General features: G+C 35.4%; 2 protein-coding genes across 3 annotated transcripts in view; one reads left to right on the forward strand and one right to left on the reverse strand.

Moving 5' to 3' along the window:
* Positions 1–23,006, forward strand: part of LOC126978695 (LITAF domain-containing protein-like) — a 221,539-nt gene that overhangs the window by 67,788 nt on the left and 130,745 nt on the right. The gene's annotated exons all lie outside the window — the stretch shown is intronic.
* LOC126978680 (structural maintenance of chromosomes protein 3-like) overlaps positions 1,924–23,006 on the reverse strand; it is a 32,308-nt gene continuing 11,225 nt past the window's right edge. For both annotated transcript variants that reach the window (XM_050827676.1, XM_050827678.1), the window contains exons 13-23: positions 22,688–22,846; positions 19,432–19,590; positions 18,179–18,390; positions 17,887–18,049; positions 16,256–16,419; positions 13,307–13,514; positions 11,903–12,079; positions 9,847–9,983; positions 9,050–9,224; positions 7,104–7,286; positions 1,924–6,516 (exon numbers count right to left, since the gene is read on the reverse strand). In XM_050827676.1, the coding sequence (XP_050683633.1) occupies positions 6,304–6,516; positions 7,104–7,286; positions 9,050–9,224; positions 9,847–9,983; positions 11,903–12,079; positions 13,307–13,514; positions 16,256–16,419; positions 17,887–18,049; positions 18,179–18,390; positions 19,432–19,590; positions 22,688–22,846 (1,950 nt within the window). In that variant the 3' untranslated portion in view covers positions 1,924–6,303. The remainder of the gene's footprint in view (positions 6,517–7,103; positions 7,287–9,049; positions 9,225–9,846; positions 9,984–11,902; positions 12,080–13,306; positions 13,515–16,255; positions 16,420–17,886; positions 18,050–18,178; positions 18,391–19,431; positions 19,591–22,687; positions 22,847–23,006) is intronic.

Below are 23,006 nucleotides of genomic sequence, written 5' to 3' on the forward strand. Positions count from 1 at the left end.
GAGCCGCACTTTAGGGTACTATAACTCTAGCGATGTGAAAGATCAAAGAGTACAAAGCAAGACGAATAATACATAAGTTTCTAAATGTTATGTTAGACTTGTGATAAATAAATTTTGTAATATAGGTACTGATGCTACATAATAGTAATAAATAAGTATTATTAATAAAAAGATTTAATAATTTCTTAAAATAAAACTATTTACATGATCAAAAGTTGTTTCCGTACAAACTAAATCAGAAGTAAAGCCAGTGCAACTAGTTTTAGTTAAAAGATTTATCAATATGATACCAGCCAATGGGAAATATAGTTACCTCTGCTTCCCACCAAAAAGGCTAACCCCCCCACCCTCTTTCACACAGCTGCCAAGCTCCGTTCAACTTGAAACAGCTAACACTGCCGTAGCTTTTTTATCCTAACTTGTGGCGTGTCGTGCGAAGATGGAATTCGGCGGCAGGAATCAGGTGAAACAGCTCTTCGGAACACTCCCCATGATAAATGCGGTAGAGGACACACAATGAAGCGATGTCTCTACGCAACGCCAATTGATCCAGCCGTTCACAGAGCACCGGGTCCCCGACAATTCGAGCTGCTCTGCGCTGCACGCGGTCAAATGGATCGAGCTGATACAGGGGTGCGCCAGACCAGAGATGACAGCAATACTGCATATGTGGCCGGACCTGCGGTTTGAAGTAAGTGTTGTCGAAGAGCGGTGATACGACAAATGGGGTATTTTTAGTGATAAACGCGCAAACTTGAGTATTCTGGGGGTTAAATTGGACAAGGTTCAATTTAACCCATTTCGCGACGTTCTCAAGAGAGGATTCGATAGAAGACACAAGTTGCTCCCGGCACTGGTCGACGAATTCCCGAAAGAGACCTGCATGGCCCGTGTATATGACATCGCCCGTGCTGTCGTCTGCATATCAATGATATTTTGGACACCTTCAACAAACATTGCTATGCAGAAGAAAAAGTGTGGGAGATAGCACACAGCCTTGGGGCACTCCAGCGTTCACGGGCTTGAGATTCGAGCAATGACCGTCGATAACGACCTGAATGCTGCGCCCAGTGAGGAAGCTGGAGGTCCACTTGCATAAGCTCTCAGGAAGCCCAAATGATGGAAGTTTTGCGAGAAGCGCCTTGTGTCATACACGATCAAAGGCCTTCGCTATATCCAGGCTAACTGCCAGGCCTTCCCCCTTGCTTTCGATAGCCGCCGCCCATCTATGTGTTAGGTATACCAGAAGATCACCTGCCGATCGACCATGGCGATAGCCGTACTGTCGATCGTAGATCAACTGGTGACCCTCTAGGTATACCAAGAGCTGGCGGTTAATTATGCTCTCCATGATTTTGAGCAGGGAGGTAATAGCTATAGGCCTGTAGTTTACCGGATCCGAACTGTCACCTTTTTTTTTGGATCGGATGGACAAGGGCTGACTTCCATGAGTCAGGGACTAGGCCTTTTGTATAAGAGTGCCGGAATAAACGCGTTAGCACCGGCGTCAACTCAGGGGCACACGTTCTAAGTACGATTGGAGAAATGCCATCCGGCCCGCTCGACTTCCTGACGTCCAACGAAAACAGAGCTCACCTAACAGTTTTCTGACTGAATTGTACTTCAGGCATAGAGATATGACACCGCGGGATGGTCGGCGGTGTTTTCTGTTGCCGTCAAGAGTCGAGTTGGAGGCAAAAAAAGCGCACAGGAGATCGGCTTTCTCTTTTGCCGTATGGGCCAGGGTGTCATTCCTCATGTGCAACGGCGGCAGAAACGGCTGGTTGTAGTTACCAAGAGCAGCTTTCGACAACGACCAGAACTTGTGTGCATACACAATATATTATATTAAGAACACTACTGTTCCTCATATTGAATTGACGAGATATTAGGTAAATGAATTAAAAATAAAACACAATTAACTAATTTTGAATGTTTACTGTCTACTAACATGTCAATACAATTAAACATGGATATTCATAAATATTCATACTTCCCAACTTAAATACGTTATTATATCACTAAATTTAAATGTTTGTCAATGTAGTAAAACAACACACCAGGGGTATACAAACTTCGGCTACGATTGCACACACACAGAAAAGTATATTTGGATTACAATATGGATTACAAAAAGAATGGGTTTTTAAGAAAAACGCTTTTAGTTTTCATAACATCACTACTTTTTATCGAAATTCAAATACGTTTTCCTTATCCTACGCATTATTTTGGGGATCATTCATTATAAGCAGATCGTCCAGGAATTGAATCTAAGGACTGCAAAGACCTATCGCAGATGACAGACCAGCACTGTATGATCTTTGGCAGAGTATCATGAGGGTGAGAAATATAAAATTAAAATTGTGGGATGAAGCGTGCTAATTTATTTGGATATAGTTTTAAAACTGAATGTTTAATATGAAACTATCCCTTTAATAATCTTTCTGAAAGAATAGGATGAACCCATAATTCTCTGTTTCTTCTTCTTTTTTAATATCTCTAGTACTCTGTACTTCCATTGCGTACATCCCTATAGCCTTGCCGACAAAATGACCGAAGGTATACGTCGTGTGCGTTGAGTCTTCTTGCGCAAAATATCTTCCAAAGATATTTTGCGCTCAATTAAGACTCGATAGCACAAAAAGTGTGTCATCTGCGATAGGCCAAAACAATAACAAAATAAATATTTGGGTTAAAAAGCAATAACAGAGAAAATCAAATTGAAAACGCACACTCAAATACAAACGGAAGTTGATTTGTATGTTGACATTTTACGATGACATAGATGTTCCCAAATAATAGATAAAGATATCGAATAAATAAATATCAACTTTAATAATTAAAGTCGATATTTATGATGCTTAAAATAAAAGTTACACAAGTTTCTTATGATTTTTTTGTTTCATTTATTGTACACAATTAGTCTTAATTTCGAAAAGGGCACATCTCACAAATATTAAATATCTAATAACACATTTAAATCAATATTAAAATAAATCATTTGAATCATTTTTGAAAGCAAATTAATACCAAAATGTTACTCAATAGCTACTTTTAGATATAATACAATGGTTTGGAAAATATTTAGTTTTTTTTAAGTCCTGAACATTCCAAATTTACAGATACGTGCCCTTTTCGAAATTGCATATTCAATTAATCTATTTAATTCTTTTTTAATACTGTTATTAGTAAAACTGCATGTTACGTGTGCCTGTATAACTAACAATTGCATAGTGCAACAATATAATTGCAACTACTTCCAATGAATAGGTATATTATGGCTGTAGGTAAACACGCCCAATTGTTATAAAACAAAAGCTATTCACATAATAATGGTATATAAAACTTGTTTGATGACAACAATAATACCATATCATATTGTAACAAATAGATAGATTATTATTCATAGGTTCAAAATCGATTAAATCAAGTGAATCACTTCGTCATTAGTAATTGGCAGCACTGCATATATTAATATTTTAATAAGAGAAAAACATGCAGTTTTTTTTTTAATAAAACTGGGCGTTTGATAGCCTAAAATGGGCATTCCCCTGGGACATCCAGCCCAATCAACCAAACAATCCTTAACCTATAATAATTATTAACAAAATGTCACGGATAGGCAAGGAATAGCAGTCTTAAATGAAAAACTATTTTTAAGGCCAACATAAAACAGTTTATATCTAGAAATTCCTAGAATTTTGATTCACAATTACATAGGCTATTTGTTTTTATTTTGAAAAATTGTAAACAACAAACTTATATTACAAGCTAATTCTAAATCAGTTATCAACTAGCTGACCCAACAGACGTTGATCTGTCAATACTTATATGAGATACACAATTCTATCATAGGTACATTATATTGTTATATCTCAATGGGTTTAACAGCGTTTTCGTGGAAAGCTCCCAGACGGCTTTTTTTCCCACCACCTCCGATAAATATCCTTAATGTATAAAAAATAACCTGTAATCCTTTACGTGCAAAAACTTAAAAATATACTTAAAAAAAAGTGAAAAAAAAGTTAAAACAGCATGAAAATCGATGCAGCAGTTTTATTAATTTATCGCAAACTGACTGACGCGGTGAAAGACTTTGTTTTACAATACTCGTATGTAACATTGATTAACGATATGTCACAGATGATTACACAAGTAAGGGAAATTAAATGAGGGACTACCAGTATTAGGTTCAAAATAAAATAATCTAGAACTGTGTGCACAATTGACTAATCTTTTAAATTGAAATGTAAATAATTCTCAATATTGAACCATTTCAACCTGTGCTATAAATTATATTTATTTCACTATCAAACAGAATTGATGTTAGAACGTGTATTCTGGAAGGAAATAACAAATATATATCTTATATGAAAGTAAGTCATCGGATTCACTCAAATGATGTATCTACATCCATTCAGCCAGAGCTGGTTAAATAAACAGCCATTTTGGTATGAAGACATTTTTGTATTAATTTAAAATAAGTTCTCTTAAACTTTAAAAAACAACAAAATATAAAATTGCCTTCTGAATTTTAACTCATCTCGAGATTTACGATCTTCATTGTCCAATCATTAGACAAGACGAACATCGTTCGAAGACACAAGCACCTTACACTTAATAGAAAATAATCATCATAGAACGTTATTATAACTAATAATTTTTAAATAATGAACAAATTTTGTTATATTTAATATGAAATTTATAAAATAAAAACTTATTCTAAAAGATATCTAAAAAATTCTTCTTAATATTAAACGTTACGTCTATCTGCAATTAGATATCATCAAAACTAAATATCAAAAAAGTAAATAAATATCAAAGCACTTCACACTAAATGCAAGTCAGATTTCCAGTGCTAATAAGAAATACAGTTTAACATTATTTGAGTTGCAAATGTATTTAGGTAATCATCCAATTAATCCATGCATAAAAACAATTTAATTAAATAACGAATAGAACAAACTGTAAAAAACAATTTTTTCACAAGAGATTGAGCTACCTCAAGTGATACAAAACGAAGCAGTCTCGGTCATCATTTACCTTATTGGAATTCTGTTAAACCAGTAATATTTTATCCAAGTTCCACATTACACCTCATAATAAAATAGCGGACACAAAGAAATATCAAGCTTATTAAAGGCAGCAGATGTTTATAAGCGAAACAAAAAAACTGAAATAATATACTTATACTAGACATATTAATCTCCTCGAGCCTATAGAAAGGAAAATATGAAAAGTTATATGTTTAACACTACGAGAAACACGATATATGTGTTATTATTACATACAATCCATGTGATGTTAAACACGCCGTGCGTCTAGGATGTTTAAAGCGAGATTGACGCCGCACGGCCATATTGAACATTTGATGGGCTAGCAGCAATGACCTATATGCATACGACTGGACAGGCTGTTCTATATGTTTGACAGCAATTTTGTGCCTATTTGAAGTGCCGTATTTACTTTTGACGTATAATATAAATGGCTGCGAGAGAAGCGTACAATATTCTGAAGTATTTTTGCATTTGGAAGTAATTCCGGACGTTTTCCGTATTATTTATATATCAGGAATCAACGTCATAAAGTACACAATTTTTTTTTTGTAACTAATTTTCCACCATTTATCGATGTTTGCTGAGATTGTTTGTCATCACTAGTTTTAGTACCGCAGACTCTCGCTACATGGCCAACAGCGGCAAAAATATCAAACAGGCACAAAAGCACTTTGACAGTCGCTAGTCCAGTGGTAAATAGTAGAGGTCAGTGATTTCACTACAAGCTTAGATCATTTATACGTCTAGATAGACTATGACAGCTGTTAAAACGTCGAAAACAGTAGACTTTAAAACCAGTTTATATTTTGAGAAATTCACGCACACTAAACTGATATTTCTGGCCTGATTCTATCGGTTGTTTAACAGCAAGAGACTATCTAGACGTATAAATTATCTAACGGTCGTTCCCAATATTCAGTCTATCTCTGGTTGCGGCCTACTTGAGATAAAAATAGTAATTTTCTGTCCCAATAAACTTATCGACGGTAACTCACCTTATCCGTACACGCTGTCTGTCAATGGGATGACATATACGGAATAGCTTACCAGCGATAGAAGTTTGTATGGAAATTGCAATTTTCGCGTCCCAATATATGGCGATAAGCATGACTTATCGGATATTTTGGGACAGCTTCAGTATATTGACAGCTAATTACTGAGAGTAGAAGGTAGTAATTTATCTCGGTTTGTAGATAGTATATTGGGAACGGCCGTAAGTAAATCATGACTGTAAATCAAAGTCGCATTATGCGTGTGTGGCGCTGTCCTCGACGAAGTCTCGCGCCTCCGCCAGCGAGACACACTCGACGTGTGACACCTTGTTGCGGAACTTGACGCCGTAGAACTTGTGCGCGTGCTCCAGCAGCTCGGGCCGGAACGTGGTCGTGATGAACTGGGCGCTGCTCGACAGTTCGTGGATCATATTCGCGATCGCCTTGCGATGCTGCGCGTCCAGTGCCTAATAGTTTCATATATTGTTTTATGTATACTTACTGAGCACAAATTCAAGAAAAATACATACTTTGATAAAGAAGGCATACTATGGTATACTTATAATAAAGTACCAGCCACTGTTCAGGCATTTTGAATAAATAAATTTAAATATTTTATTAAAAAATGGCTCTGTCATAAATCCTATTACTCCACAGTTGAATATCTAAGTGATCGGACAACCTGGGACTAGATTATGATTTTTTTTACAGCAATAGCAATGACAGTATAATATTGTATACTCTATTAAGAAGAGCGCAAAAAATAGATTGCTGGAAGAATTTCTTGCGCCGCTTCTTCTCTCTCAGAGCGCCATTTGTTTCCAAAGCAGTAGTAGTATCTAGTATATTAAAAATGACATCAAAAAGCATCGGAAACAAGCATTCATATTCATCATATAAATGACTGCACCTACCAGGATTCGAACCCGGGACCTCTATATATATTTTAGCCCTTATCAACACATATGGTAAGTGAATATATTTCTATTCTATTCTAATGATGTGTGTTTGACGAGTACATAACACTGTGACGGTACGTTGTACGGGCACTGACCTGATCGATCTCGTCGAACAGGTAGAAGGGTGCGGGGTCGCATTTCTGGATCGCGAAGATAAGCGCGAGCGCAACCAACGACTTCTGCCCGCCGGAGAGCTGGTTCATCTCGCGCATGTCTCCGTCGCCGCCCGTGAAAGACACCCGAATGCCGACGCCGCAGAACTGCTCCGCGTTCGCTCGCTGCACCCACAACACATTACACAGGCTGGATTTGATAATATCACCCCGCACCTTGGTTTAGGGTCTGACCACGTCATATACATTGAAATATATGGCTAAACTTGAAAATATTAAGTTGCCAAAACAGTCCTAAAGCATTTTATGCAACCGCTGTATATATTGTTATCAATTTATTCTATTATTGATTAATATCAATTAAGGGAAAAGCGTAAGTAAAACACAGTACAAAACTATCAAGCTTAATTTTTAGTTTACTAATATTCTCATGGAGAGGGCGTAAATCCATATATTTTTAGCCAACCAATAAAGGAATGTAAAGACGAGTCGACTTTGAAGGAACAAGCATTATAGCTCTGTCTCATTAAATACCCACAAAATATTCACCGCAATGGTCATCGCAACTAAAAGAGTTTTCTTGTACAAGTACTTGCTTGACACTTAGGCTGAGATCTATAGCACGTACTTAGAGCTCTGCTCAGAATTTACTTGCGTAAACCTTAGCTGAGTGTGATAAAACTCGGAGTTGACTTTTACACTGGGCTGTCTTAGCTTAAACTTAATTTCAGCTGTCAAATGACTATAAAAACGAAATCAAAGTTTATGCTAAGCTTACACTTAGCTAAGTTTTAGGTAAGTAAAGTCTGTGTACGGTCTATAGGTATTCATGGACTATTTTCGGCTACTCGGCGTCTACTGCGCGCCTATTTTGCGTAAAAACCGCACTAGAGTAAGTTCTTTTGTGTCTGTAGATTAGTATCGACCACGCATGACAAAAATTGATAACAATTTGGTAGTGGCGGGGATCGTCGATACTAATGTTACGGCACGGACGTTCACTCTAAAGACTTAATCATTAGCGTACGATACAATAGACTACCAATCACTCTCCAATAAATATCCCTACCCTAAAACAAAAGTCTGCTCAACACGTCAAGTGAGTAGAGTTTTAAGTTAGTCAGCCTAGTTATGACATATGAGTAGTAATAGCCCTCCAATGACGCGTTCTTCATGCATGCGATATTGCACTTTGATAATGAAGATATACTGTGTTATTAATAAACGCAAAGAAAAGTTACTCCAAGTTTAAAATTCTCCCTATGATGTAATTCTGTAGCGACAAAGGCAAGATAAACACAAAAAAAAAATTGGGCTTACTTTACTTCTCGTTTATAAAACACAGCATGAGTGTATCTTTATCTTTACTTCGCGTTTATTAATATCAAAACGTGAGTGTATCTTTATCTTTATTTCGTGTTTATTAATAACACAACGTGAGTGTATTTTTATCTTTACTTCGCGTTTATTAATATCACAACGTGAGTGTATCTTTATCTTTAATTCGCGTTTATTAATATCACAACGTGAGTGTATCTTTATTTTTACTTCGCGTTTATTAATAACACAACGTGAGTGTATTTTTATCTTTACTTCGCGTTTATTAATAACACAACGTGAGTGTATTTTTATCTTTACTTCGCGTTTATTAATAACACAACGTGAGTGTATTTTTATCTTTACTTCGCGTTTATTAAAATCACAACGTGAGTGTATTTTTATCTTTACTTCGCGTTTATTAACAACACAGCGTGAGTGTATCTTTATAGTCTAAAATTTTCTTTTAAACGTATCACTTTACTAATACAATGTTAGCTATACTTGTCTGCAACAAGTTTTTCGTCGCGCTTTCTTAGCTATTGTCTATCTAGTTAGTATTGTTAATGAGAGGACTCAATGCATGACACTATTAATAGTGGTGAGCTTACGTCGGGGTTGACATCCAGTTCATCGGCCACACGCATGATGAGCGATCCGCGGCCCTGCGGCACCAGCTTCTTGAACACCTCCGTGAAGTTCTTGCTGACTTGTTTGAACGTGAACTGGATGGCCTCCAGCTTGCGGTGCTCGAGCGTCTCTATCAGCTCCCGAATTTTCTCGCCGCTGAAAACCATTTTATTATCCATTTATATATATTATCCATATAATACTATTAAATATATATATAATAAGAATATTAACATTCAATAAGGGCACTGGAAACCCTACCGCTGGCAGGTTTTCGGTCAACGGATCAGCCTAGCTATCGAACGTGGAAATGCTGCCAGTATTCTTGGTACGCTTCCACGTAATGATAGTCTCAATTTTATGGAGTCATAGTAATGTAAATATAGTTATAAGATTTGTTTTGTTTGAATTATAAATATTAACAACTAAGAATAATTTATTTAAATTTTTTTTTTTTACATATGCCATGCCATTTCATTAAATTACAATAAGATTAAATATTTAAGAAGCGTATATATGTATGACAACATTGTGATTGTCATTGAATTACTACACTAGTCGGAGAGTGTATCGTGGGATCAAATAGAGCTATGATTAACAACCAAATTTTTTTTCAAGGAAAACTACTGAACCGCGTTGAGCTTCGGTTAATAAATAGAATATAGTCTATAAGTGTACTGGAGATTCTTAATGTGGTATGTGTTTATATAGACCACCACATAGTGATTATGATTAGTATGAGATCTTTTCAAATCAAACTTTTGTATGTAGTTCTTACCCAATATCCAACTCCTCTTTTCTCTTGTACAACTTCTCCTTCTGCTCGGAGAAGCTGATAAACTGATCCAGGGCTTTCTTGTTGACGTGGTTATATTTCTTCAGGTGTTGATTGGCTTTCTCCAATTCTTTAAATAACTACAAAAACACAATATTAATTATAACAAAAACTATTATATTTATTCCACTATATTCAAATACCTATGATTAACACACCTACTTGAGCATTTTAGTATGTTATTAAAGGATTAAACTAAGAACTTATGACTCCTCAAAAATATAATTACTTCATTTAATTTAGTGAATGTAACATAATATTATTTATTTTAATACAATATCGGTTATAAATACAGTCCAAAGCTAATAAATATAACACTCATTTTCGAATACCTTTGATATTTAATTTCATTTTATCTATACTAATATTATAAAGCTGCAGTGTTTGTTTGTTTGTTTGAACGCGCTAATCTCTGGTACTACTGGTCCGATTTGAATGATTCTTTCAGTGTAGGCTATGTTTTTTTTTTTTCAAAATTAGGGATCCGTAATAAAATTGCTATTTTGTAACACAAGGTGTAAAATCGAAAACCTATTTTTGCGTGCGCTGCAAAAACTATTAACAATAGAACAAAATGATGTACAGGCTATAATATAGGTAATATTTTATTATTATAAAACTATCGCGTGAATTATACTTTATATGGCAAAACAACGTTTGCCGGGTCAGCTAGTGTTATAATAAAATAATACTTTATTCTGACTAATAACCAAACCATAACATTAAGCGTTGAATTTAGTGCAAATCGGGTTGTGAAAGCATAACGCGGTCTTCATTCTTGACATGTTTCATAAGAAGATTCATTATCTCATTGTCAAATTGTTCTGGAGTAGGCTTCTTCTGGACAATCCAATAGTAAATGTCCCAATCATTACTTGGCGAGTTGATGAGACGGTCGTACATCATGGTTTGTTGGTCCGAGAATCCGTCCAGGTATTTCTTCGCAAAGGTGCAATTATTATCCTTAGGAAGAAGCTGTACCCGAAATAGTACACTTATTATGCGGTAGATGTTGAATTACAAACTTAACAAGATGAAAACAAATGAAGTAAAAAGAGTGGGTAAAAAATTTCTCTTAGTTATGTTTTCACATTCACTTCTACTTAGTATAATCTTACAATATATTCCAGTGCGAGGCTCCTTTGCACAGGATGCCAGCTAGATTATGGGTACCACAACGGCGCCTATTTATGCCGTTAAGCAGTAATGTGTTTCGGTCTGAAGGGCGCCATAGCTAGTGAAAATACTGGGCAAATGAGACTGAACATCATATGTCTCAAGGTGACGAGCGCAGTTGTAGTGCCGCTCAGATTTTTTGCGGTTTTTCAAGAATCCTGAGCGGCAGTGGATTCTAATGGGCAGGGCGTATCAATTACCATCAGCACGTCCTGCTCGTCTCGTACTTTTTCTCATAAAAAGAAATTTTTAACAAAAAACAACCGACATCAAAAACACTATTCCAAAACAATAAATATAATGTGCACTAAAAAGTATAAAAATAATTGTCTATTAATTAATAAATTATTATTAATTATCTAATTAATTAATCTAACTCTAGTTATGATTATTGTTATTTTTGGAATCGGTGTTCTTCCGCCGCGACCCGCTCTCGCCTCTCGCCTCCTCACGACTCAAGCACATGTCACCTATAACTATGTATGTAGTAACCTATCTCGGATGACACCGACTACAAAAATTAGCAAATTTAAGACTTTTATGGTTTTCTCATGGATGCCATGGACAGATCTGGATCAAATTACAATGGGACCACACGGCTTTCAAATAAAAAAAGAATTATAAAAATCGGTTCACCCAGTCGAAAGTTTTGAGGTAACAAACATAAAAAAAGAACATACCGACGAATTGAGAACCTCCTCCTTTTTTGAAGTCGGTTAAAAAATACAATATATTCAATAAATTAAATGTTTGACGTCAAAAGGTCTTAGTTTCCATGGTAGGGCTAAGGTCTACTTAGATTGTTTGAGTTTCATGGGCGTACCTGCTTGAGCGACATTTTCTCATATTTGGTGTGCAAATCGGGCGCGTTGGGGAGTGTGCCCAGTGCAGCTATCTTATCCAGGGACTCTTGAATTTTCTCCTGAAGAAACACTTCCTTGGAAGCCAACTTCTCGAGGTCTTTTGTGTCTTCTGCCATTTTATCGTGCGCTTCTTTTTCCTATGGTAATAATAAGTATGATTTACTACATATTGAATGTATAAAAATAATATGATATTTTACGAACTAGCATTTTAACTATTTTGTTTAATTATGTGGCATTTAGTTGTCTTATTTTGATTGGTACACTCAAGAGATATAACACAAAACAACAACACGAAAACTGTAATTGTAGTACAGCTCCACCGTTTATCGTATTTTGAATAAAGTCGCAAGGTATTGGACTTTGCGATGACTCTCGATAGTTTCTACTTTAAGTAACGTAGCCTCCTTGTATGTAGTCAGATCTCGTTTAATAACAAAAACCTAATCGTTAAAACCTGAAGAAAGCGTCTTGGAAAAAACTCGAGCATGTCAGTATTATGTTATATTGTGCTGACCAAAGATTGAAAGTATACACTAGTTAGTTGAGGTAATGAATAAGGTATTCAAAAGTAATAGTATACGACTTGATAAACTCTTTAATGGCTTAAATTTTAAAGGTAGCTACTAGCTTTATAGAAAAGGCTAGATGATACCGCCCACCGGTGCGTGTGCAACGGAATCGCACGATCGAAAGATAGCGGTGTCCCGTTTTCGCATAGAGAATGAATCAGCGATGACGGGTTAAATGCGATCCTGATTTAATTATGCTTTGTTGAAGTTATACCTCTTTAGGCGCGTTATGTAAAAATGATGAGAGTGAAATTTTAAAATGCGCGCGCATCAATAATTAATTTCACGATTTTTACAATATTGTTCTTTCTACAAACGTAGAGTAGCACGACGAATAAATAATTTTAAGCATTTGTTTTGTTACGCCAAAGAAGTATAATTTCTTGCGTGCATACCGAGTTACACCGTTGCGAGTATACACACACTTTTTTTTAGACTGTGTACCTAATTAAGTTTTTCGCTAGCTGTTTAGTCTTACTTTTATTTATAATTACGAACTCAACTGATGTTAGCAATCCGGACAAATTTTCGTGATTTTTTATATTAAAATTTCTCCTAATAATTCGTACTCGGCTGCAATGTATATATATATAAGAGATTTCATCTTATATATTGACTCATCACTATATCTCTGGAACCATAAATCGTAGAGATTTGAAATTTGGTAGGAATATTCCTTTCGCCGAGTAGAGGTCATTAGGACTGAGGATTTTACGAAATCCCATCCGCAAGAGTTTATTTTATTATGAACTGAACAACATCTGTCGGGTCAGCTAGTAATATAATATAGACCTTGTTTCTCCACTTGTCCAGCTCTATCTTGAGTGCCTTCTCGTTCTTGACGGCCGCCACCACCTTCTTCTCGACCTCCTCTAGCTCCTTGTTGATCTGTTTGATGCGCTTCTCCGACGCGTTCAAGTCCGACTTGCTGTTTTGTAGCCGACGCTTGCGATCCTCCACCGAGATCTCTTGTAGTGCTTGGACCAGTTCTTCTTTACGGCTTTTGAAACCAAAACCAAATTTTTCAAAACGCTTGCTCGTTACGTGGATCTTATTACAATGCTTTAACGTTCATAATTCAAGATATTGAACACTAATTGATTATTTTTTATAACGGTTGATTGTTACAATTTTTTTTCGCATAAAACTAAACTCATAAACTCGACGGTTCCATGGGGTTAGGGCCAGGCCAAAAAACTGCGTTGCGGCGTCGTATCGCAAAAACAAACATCGCATATAAAACGTATTTTTCTCAAACGTGCATAGAAATAAATATTGTCATTGTTTTCGTAAAAAGAACACGAGAAGTATCGAATTTTCTTTATTACAACGCTCCTGCAATGTTGTATGAAACCGCGTGCTGGTTTTATTATATACTCTTTGATCGGATCTCTTTTGTCATTCTTGGCATACAATAGTCTCTTTGCGTTTGCCTGTCGGCACAGATGATAAAAAAAAATGGCGGCATAGCTGATAATTCGTGTTGATTTTTTATTTACATACGTACTTAATAAATATAAATTGAATAATAATTAAAATGAGTTCTATTGATTGTACTCCACCAGATTTAAGATCAGAAGCCAAATTAGCAATGGAAAACCTGCTTCCAGCGAAATCAAAAGAAAGATACATGAAAGTATTTGAAAATTTTATGAGTTGGAAAAACGAGAAAAAAGTGAACATTTTCTCCGAAACAGGTTTTTTGGCGTATTTAAATGAGATTGCTAAATCTAAAAAGCATCTATGCTGAAATGTACAGTTCATGTTAAAAACTGTATTAACGTGAAAAACTATGGGAGTTTAACTACTTTTCTTAAACGACAATCGACCGGAGTCAAAAGCAAGAAATCGAAAATTTTTACTGGCGAATACATAAAGCAATTTTTAATTAAAGCCCCACATGATAAATCGTATTTACCTTTGTCGCTAGATATAGCGACAAAGGTAAATTTAATTTAATGTATAATATAAAAAGTGTGTTTTATTTCCCTATATCCTTTTGAGAAAAGCACTATATATGCCTCGGCGGGAAATGGCTATTGCCTGTCTCGTATTTAGTGAAGAATCATACTCGGCCTGCAATTGCCTATTTCCCGGCCTTTGCAATAATGTACTATTAACGTTTCTTGGATATATTGAGAATATAAATTTGATTCGATCCAGAATTTTTGAATTTTTTTAACCGACCTCTAAAAGGAGGAGGTGCTCAATTCGATTGGTATTTTTTATAAGCATTTTTCTTTATATAAGCATTCTGCGGCATCGTAGATTTTTACGATGCGACGCCGCAACGCAGTGTTTAGCCGGGCACTTAAGCGTCAAGAGAAAAGTTCTTCATTAGTTATTGTACTCGAATCGTCGGAACGTGTTTCAATCAACCTACGTTGACTGAATATGTATAACTGAATCTATATTCATGTATACATGTCATTTATTTCTTCTCCCTTGGGAGGTTTGCAGCTCGAGGGAATTCATAGTTGATAAGTTTCCTCTAGATTTTTTCCTCTACTCCTCCTCTTTTCCTTTCTCCTTTAAATTAAAGACTAGCTGATCGTTCCTAATTTATTCGGCTTAAATTTAATTGCCAGATCATAGATAATATAATTTAAACGTTTACATAGAGCCTCTAGCTAGACAACCAAAGAAAACAGGCCAGGTTTAATACTATAGTGTGTGCGTGCATTGTTCAAAATAGAGTTAAACTGTCAACCTCATTTTTTTCGACGTTTCCACAGCTGTCACAGTCTATCTAGGCGTATTAATAATAATAATTCTATGAGAGAATTTATTGGTGCACGGTTTGACAGTTATGCTGTGAAACAATTTCATTATAACAACAGGGAGAATATTTTACGTAATAATTCTTGATGGAAATATTATTGACAAATTCATTAAAACAGTATTTTATCTATTATGTATAGAACAGCGTCTGTAGGGTCAGCTCGTATGTATATATTTTTTTAATTATTTATTTATCGCAGTAAATTATTTATTTGTGGCAGTCATGGGCATGCTAAGAACTCCTCAACGCGGCTTAAAAAAAGTATTCAATTCAAAAACTTCACGATTCTCCATTGTATCTTTTTCATCATCAAACAGAATGACATGTTTTACATTTCTCTACTTAACGGTAAATTTATAACAGACTAGCGACCCTACAAACGCTATTCTGGCAATAGAAAAAAAATGATGTAGGTATTCGGAAATAATGTGACTGCATTATTCGATTAATGCCATCATTAGACTTAATGCCATCGGAAATTAGGTAAAAAATAAACAAAACCGAATTTTTGAATGATTTTATAATATTTAGTAATATCATTTATAAGGATTAATATCGTATTTGTTTAAACAGCTTTTACATTACCGCTTTATAATTGACAATTTTTTAAAGAATTAAAATGGATATAGTATGCTAGCATTAAGAGATGTAGACCTATATAAGACACACAATTCTATGATACATTATTTTGTTATATCTCAAAGGGTTTAAACAGCGTATTTGTTAAAAGCTCACTGCCGGATGTTTTCTTTCCGACACGTCCAACAGATATCGATAATGTATACAAATATGTATACTAAAACTTAACAAATTATATACTAAAACCTTGCTCGAGAACCACGCTATCCATTAGAGAAGTCAGCATGAAAATCGGTGCAGTAATTTATGAGTTTATCGCGAACACACAAAAAGACGGACGCGGCGGAGGACTTTTTTTATAATAGGTAGTGACGACGTACCGTATCAAGTTGTTGGTGAGCAAGTTCTCCAGCTTATTCTTATTGGCCTCGAGGTTCATTCTCTGGCTGAAGGCCTCCTTGTTCTCCTGCGTGAGGCGCCGTATAGCGTCGTTCAGCTCATCGACTTTCCCTTGGTCCGCTGTCGACAGTTGCTCCATCAGCTCCTGATACATAAGAAGTTAATTAAATAAAAAAATTATGACAATAAGGGACGAGACGACCAGGACGTTCATCTGATGATAATTGATACGCCCTGCCCATGACAATGCAGTACCGCTCAGGATTCTAGAAAACTCCAAAAACTCTCAACAGAACTACAATTATTGCTCGTTGCCTTGAGACATAAGATGTTGTCTCATCTACCCAGTAATTTCACTATCTACGGCGCCCTTCAGACCGAAACAATAATGTTTACACATTACTACTTCACGGCAGAAATAGACGCCGTTGTGGTACCCATAATCTAGCGGGCATCTGTATTATAAGCAAATTATCTACATATATCCCAAACCTATTTCGTAGTAAGTTGCCTCACTATTTTATGCCCATCATATAGTATCAAGACACTATCGTCGTGGTTCATACTTAATAGTAGTGAGCGAGTTTATTCTATTGTTTATTGATATGTTTTTACATAATTTATATTCAACTTATCTATAAATTTATCATAAGATGTTATAAAATTATCCTTACTTTATGTTGTAGATACTTGAAGAAACTCTTAATGGACTTATTTTGTGCACGCTTTTTAAACTAATCCGGCAGCCATACGTAAGTCTTCAAAATTTGTAAATAATATAAATGAAATGACCGTTAAGCGCGAGTTGTGTATGTTTCTGTCAGCTCTTCTTAGGGAATTTCTCAGAAGTTAAAAATAACTCGATCGGTGGCATTACAAATGTGATTGATGTGTAAAACACATAGCTACACTGGACATTGGTTGTGACAGGGTATCACTTTTTCTGAAAAAATTTAACGACGTTCTGGCCAATATTTTAATGATTAACTTTTTATTATATGCAACTTATGTTTTTGTTCAAAAACATATATTTTATTTTTTAAGCTTATTTTTAAGATACTTAAGTTATTTTTAGTGTGACTGTTATTGTTATGGAACGATGTGTTCTTCTATAATTGGTAGTACATACAAATGTTATTAGATAAAAGGCATGTGTTAGGTGTAAGTACACCTGTTGGAGATCCATACAAATAAATAAATTGTTTTTTTCCTATGGAAAAAGGAGAATCGAGTGTAAATGTGTGACTTCATGATAACTGATCACCACCACCTACTATGTGGTGAGGAAAGTATGTAGGATGTGTTACATTGTCTGGTTTGGCAGTAGGAATCAGGTAAACACCTCATCAGAACTCACTTACTCGTGATAAATGGAGTAGAGTACTGTGTTGCGTTAACCGTTCAACAGAGTAGAGAAGAGTAAAAAAGTTTCTGAATTTATGTCGTTTCATAGTTGTTATTATTTAGTACCATTGTTTACATGTCACCTAATGGAAAGTGATCACCACCGTCCATTGCAAAACCAGCGGGATCACAAGACCCGTCATTACCAAAAAGGTGATATTTGATAAAAAAAAAGTTACCTACCTGATGTAGTATTAATATTAAATACCTGATGTAGTTCAGATTCGAGTCCCTCCTTCGTAGCTTGCATAGCTTCCAGACTGGAGTGACACTGCGCCAGCGAGCGCTCCTTGGGGCCGCGGAAACGTTCTATAGAAGATAACTCTTCCTTCATCAGACGAATGTCTGCCTTCACCTTGTCGAAGATGTCCCTGTCAAACACACATATAATATTGAATGAAACTATCACTTTAAAGAGTTTATAATACCGAGAATAAGTTTTTTCTACTATGTAACGATCTCGATAGTTGATATTTATTTGTATTTGTATAAACACTTACTTGGCTTTACCCTGCTTTGTTTCAGTTCTCTGCATATCAGAGACAATAGAGTTGATGTTGGTCTCAGTCTTGTTCAGCTCTTCTCGTAGTTGGTTGAGCTCCTCCTCCAGCGTGGTAATTTGCTCCATCAGCTCCGACCTAGTCTTCTGCATCTCCAGGCGAGACCGCGATTGGTTGAAGTAACCACCAGTTAGAGAACCTTTGGACGAAACCTAAAACAAATGAGCAATTCAGAATTACATAATATAGTTTATTAAACAGTAATTTTAATGGTGTATGTTTTTTGTACGGATTCAGTAATCTTTGAGCGGCTCGATCACTTCGCGTAGCTCAAAATAGTCGCTAATGTGTTTAACATCGTCCAACTTGAAGATGTTCAGTCTGATGTGGTCATTTCTATCTTATGTCTAATTAGCATTATTTGCACTGTCTACTGCATAAATGTTAAATGGACGGAATTCGACATAGCATAAGAGATAAACCATCCCACAAAACATGGATATTTTGGGAGACATAATCGTTTTTTTTCCGACACTCAACAATTATCGTCACAATTCAACAATTATACAAGAAACCTTTACATATTAAACACCTTCCTCATGATTAACATGAATCTGCAAATTTTTCTTTCTTTTCTTAAATAAAATCTTTTAGTGAAAAGCGCAATAGCATCAGTTTTTGAATTTATCGCGAACAGACAGACAGATGCGGAAGACATTGTGTTATGGTTATTTGACATTACAGTTAGTACCAACATTGAATATAATAATAATGATAATATTAATTTAATAATTAGTAACCTATTAATACTATATTGTTTTAGTTATTATATTTTAAGTAATTGTAATATTCAATATGACATGCATAATCTTAGTGATGTCCCTTTATTATTAGGTTGGTAGTTTCGTATTATTAAGTTGGTAGTACAGTAACAGTTAGGAATTGCTCTTGGCTATTAGGGAACTTTTGTTGGAGCAGTCGAATGTGGTGGACGCGGTGGTCGCCCGACTGCCCTAGTGTTATAAATAAATTAATGTTAATATATATATAGTTGTGATTATAGTGAAATTATTGAATATATTCTTCAGAAGTGGATCGAATTTTATTTATTATATATTATATTATTTTTTTTTATTATAATTGTTATTTATCAATACGTAATAATTAGCGAGTGGGAATGAGTTTGTTGTCGATAAACTATTTCCTAAGTGGTGTTAACTGGTAAGACGTGTAAGTTTTATTATATTTCTTACCTGGTCGCCCTCCAACGTCACGCAATCTAGATGGTACTGCTTTCCCAGCTCGGTAGCGCACTCTAAGTTCCGGCATATCAGAGTCCTGCCGAAGATGTACTTCATCGCCTTGGCGTACTTAGGATCGTATTTCAGCTTGTGAACCATAGCAATGGCATTCTGCAAATTAAAATAAACCATATAATAACCGTTAATAGGGTATATTGAATATCATTTACTCGAGCTTTAAGTATTTTTAAAATACATAGGTTTCACTACAAGTTTAGCGTAACTTAAAGGAAAAACATGTTATAACCAAAATATAATGTTTATTGCTTTTCAAAATACTCTCCTTAACATTTTAAACATTTTTTCATGTGATCGAACCATTTTTTTAAAGAGGAGGACCACAGATCTGAAGGCATGTTTTCTACGTGCTGATTGCCGTTTCGGAATTGGTAAAAGCGAAACCTCTCCTCAAATCTTTGATTATGGAGAAAATACAGAAATTAGGGTGGTAGGTCGGGGCTATGTGCAGGATGGGGACGAGTTGTACTTTTTCGGAAGCTAAAAATGACTTAGTTTTGTTGGCCGTGTGTGAAGAAGCGTTGACATGTTGTAGGAGAACGCGGCTTTTTGGTCGTCTTTCGCGAACTTTTTTAACACCCTGGGTAAACAAATGGTAGAATACCACTCGGCATTAACACTCTTTTGATCTTCAAGTGGAATTGTGCAGTTGGGACCCGTAGCTGAGACACAAAATGCGATCATTTTTACCAACGTTTCAGTTTTGTTGGCCTGTTCTCATTTTCAAACACCATGATTTTTTCGGGTTCAAAACAATAAATCCACGTTTCGTCTCCTGTGACAATTTTTTTTATTACTAGGAAGGTTGCAACGTTTCAATAAATATAACATTCGAAATTCAAATACTTCCGATTGATTACCTAGAAGTGCAAAACTTTTAGTGTGCCCCATGTATATTAGTTTATAATCATTCCTACATCAATATTGTTAACGATAATTTTATACAGAGCTAGAATCCTAAAAAAGCCTATTTGAAGTAAAAGAATGGCGACGAATTCATTCTGCTTCTTACTTTGTTTGTTATTAAGGACTGTGACGTCAACGATTGTTCGCACCAAATGGAGGCGTTTTGTGTTCGAATCAGTTGGGTAATTATTAGATTTTTTTTAATACTTGAATTTTTTAATTTTGATCACTTGGCGTTGCGTAGAGACGGCGCTTCATTGTGTGTCTTCTAACGCATTTATCACGGGGAGTGATGATCACCCAATTGGGTTTTTGAAAAAAAAAAATTATTGATTTTTTTTATGTATTTTAAAACTTTATTATTAATAATATTGATATTTAATGCAAAAAACTTCAAAAAAATTTTTTTTCAATTAATTATAAACAATTAAAAATTGATGAAATTTAAATAAAAATCACGTGACTATAAACGCGCCATGATTGGTCACCATAGTTGTGACGTCATAATGTTATAGCTATTTAATAACAGTACAGCGTTTACGGCTATTACACGTGTCTAGACAATAATATTAAAAATTTATTGCTAAAATACGAGTTGTTAGTTGGTTTCGATTAGCTATGTGTGATAAAGGATTTATTAAGGCAAAGTCTGATAATATTCCTGATGTTGATATATTTATGATCACCGATTTTTTTAAAAATGACGTTCGGTTTAATTCTGCTGAAGTTCGAGGTGCCAAGGCATCAAGGTAAGTTTGTTAAAAAATAATATAATAAATGAAAATATTTAATTATTTATTCTCCATTACATTAAATATAATTATTTATTTCATAAATTGCAGAGCATCGCGTGAGAGTTACGGCGACAAAGCTATAGGTTATGTTCAACTAAGTCGTAAAAATAATATTTGTATTGTGAGAGGACGGGTATGTCCAGAACACCGAGTTCGGAGTAAAGCTTATTCAGTTACTTTAACTATTAATGAAAAGTCAAAAAAAATTCAGGATGTTCAATGCCATGACTGTGCAGCTTCAGCAGGTAATTTATACTCCTATTAAATTTAAGTTTTTTGATGTTGTAAGCAATAATTATCTTTTATATGGTGTCTACAGGTGGTTGCAAACATGCATTAGCATTACTTATGTGGACCCATCGTAGAAGTGAAGATCCGACACCAACAGAAGTCGCTTGCTATTGGAAAAAATCTCGATTATCAGGCATTGGTACAGTTATAAAATATATTGAAGCAGAAAAACTGACAAAAAAAACCTCTACTACTCCTGTTGAAAATTTTCCGGATAATAGTACATTTTTACAAGAAGTTGTCGAATTTGCCAAAAATCAACAAATAAATCTTGGGGAACATTTAAAAACATTTTATCAGGAGTTGCCTTTGTAGTATTCTTACATAATGGTACAAAACAAGAACGATAACTTTTGAGGTTCGACATTTTTAATATAAATTTAAATATTTAATAATGACAACAAAATTAAATAGATCAAAACACTGTATTTATTATTTTTCTATCAACTGCAATGAGTGAAAACTAACATTATGACGTCACACGCGCTCAGGTTTGTTCGGGAGTTGTCGGCGTGTCTTCGGTACTGGATTCAAAAATTTTTTTTTATTTTGAAATAACTTTTGAATTATTGCGAAAAAAAAATAGTTTTGTTATAAAACTAATATATAATCTTTCCATTTATCACAAAAAAAAATTTTTTTCAAAAACCCAATTCCTGCCGCCGAATTCCACCTTTGCATGACAGGCTACAAAAATAGGATATCATCCCCACCATCTGGATGTGTAGCGGTCCTCCACAGTGCGGTTTTCAAAGAGCTTTTTTTCACGTTCTACAAAACTGTGGAATGAGCTGAGTGTTTATGGGACGATACGACATGGGTACCTTCAAAAAAAGCGCGTACACTGTGTACGGCTTTAAAGGACGGCAACGCTCCCGTGACTCCTCTGGTGTTGCAAGACAATGTGGGCGGGGGGGCAATCACTTAACTATGTACCAACCCTAGCGATCCGCCCAGTCGCAGGTATAAATTTCAATGAGACCGCTGTGTTATTATTATTGTCGTCTAAGTCGCCAAATGTTTACGGTAATCTATGGCGCCCTACAAACTGAAATACAAATACTCCTTGGGTATTAGTATTTGCTGGCACATAAATACGAGCTGGTACTATACTGTACACCTGGTAGTCTTCCACTGGTAAGTTTGTTGTTTATTATTTTAATGGTCACATGTGGAAGGATTGACAAATTAATACCTACATTGTCATTCGGGTAGCTCATGTCCCGTACTTGCAGCCTGTTAAGCGGCATGAAGGTGACTTCCCCAGGGAGAGTCTGTCGGTTCATCTCCTTCAGAATCTTCGTGCCAACAGTGTCTGACTCCACAATGTGGTGGAACAATCTGTTGCCTGCCGTCACCTGGAATTAAAAGAACTTGCAATTAACACTTACAAAGACCGAAGAAGAAAGTTTTACCTCTAATCTTATGTATTAACCACTGTTTGTTTGTGATAAAAGCTTCTATTTTATTAACCGTATGTAATTAAAACTAGGATGCCGCAATCGCTCGTCGTACCGC

Source organism: Leptidea sinapis, chromosome Z (genome assembly GCF_905404315.1).
Source record: "Leptidea sinapis chromosome Z, ilLepSina1.1, whole genome shotgun sequence".
Lineage (NCBI taxonomy): Eukaryota > Metazoa > Arthropoda > Insecta > Lepidoptera > Pieridae > Leptidea > Leptidea sinapis.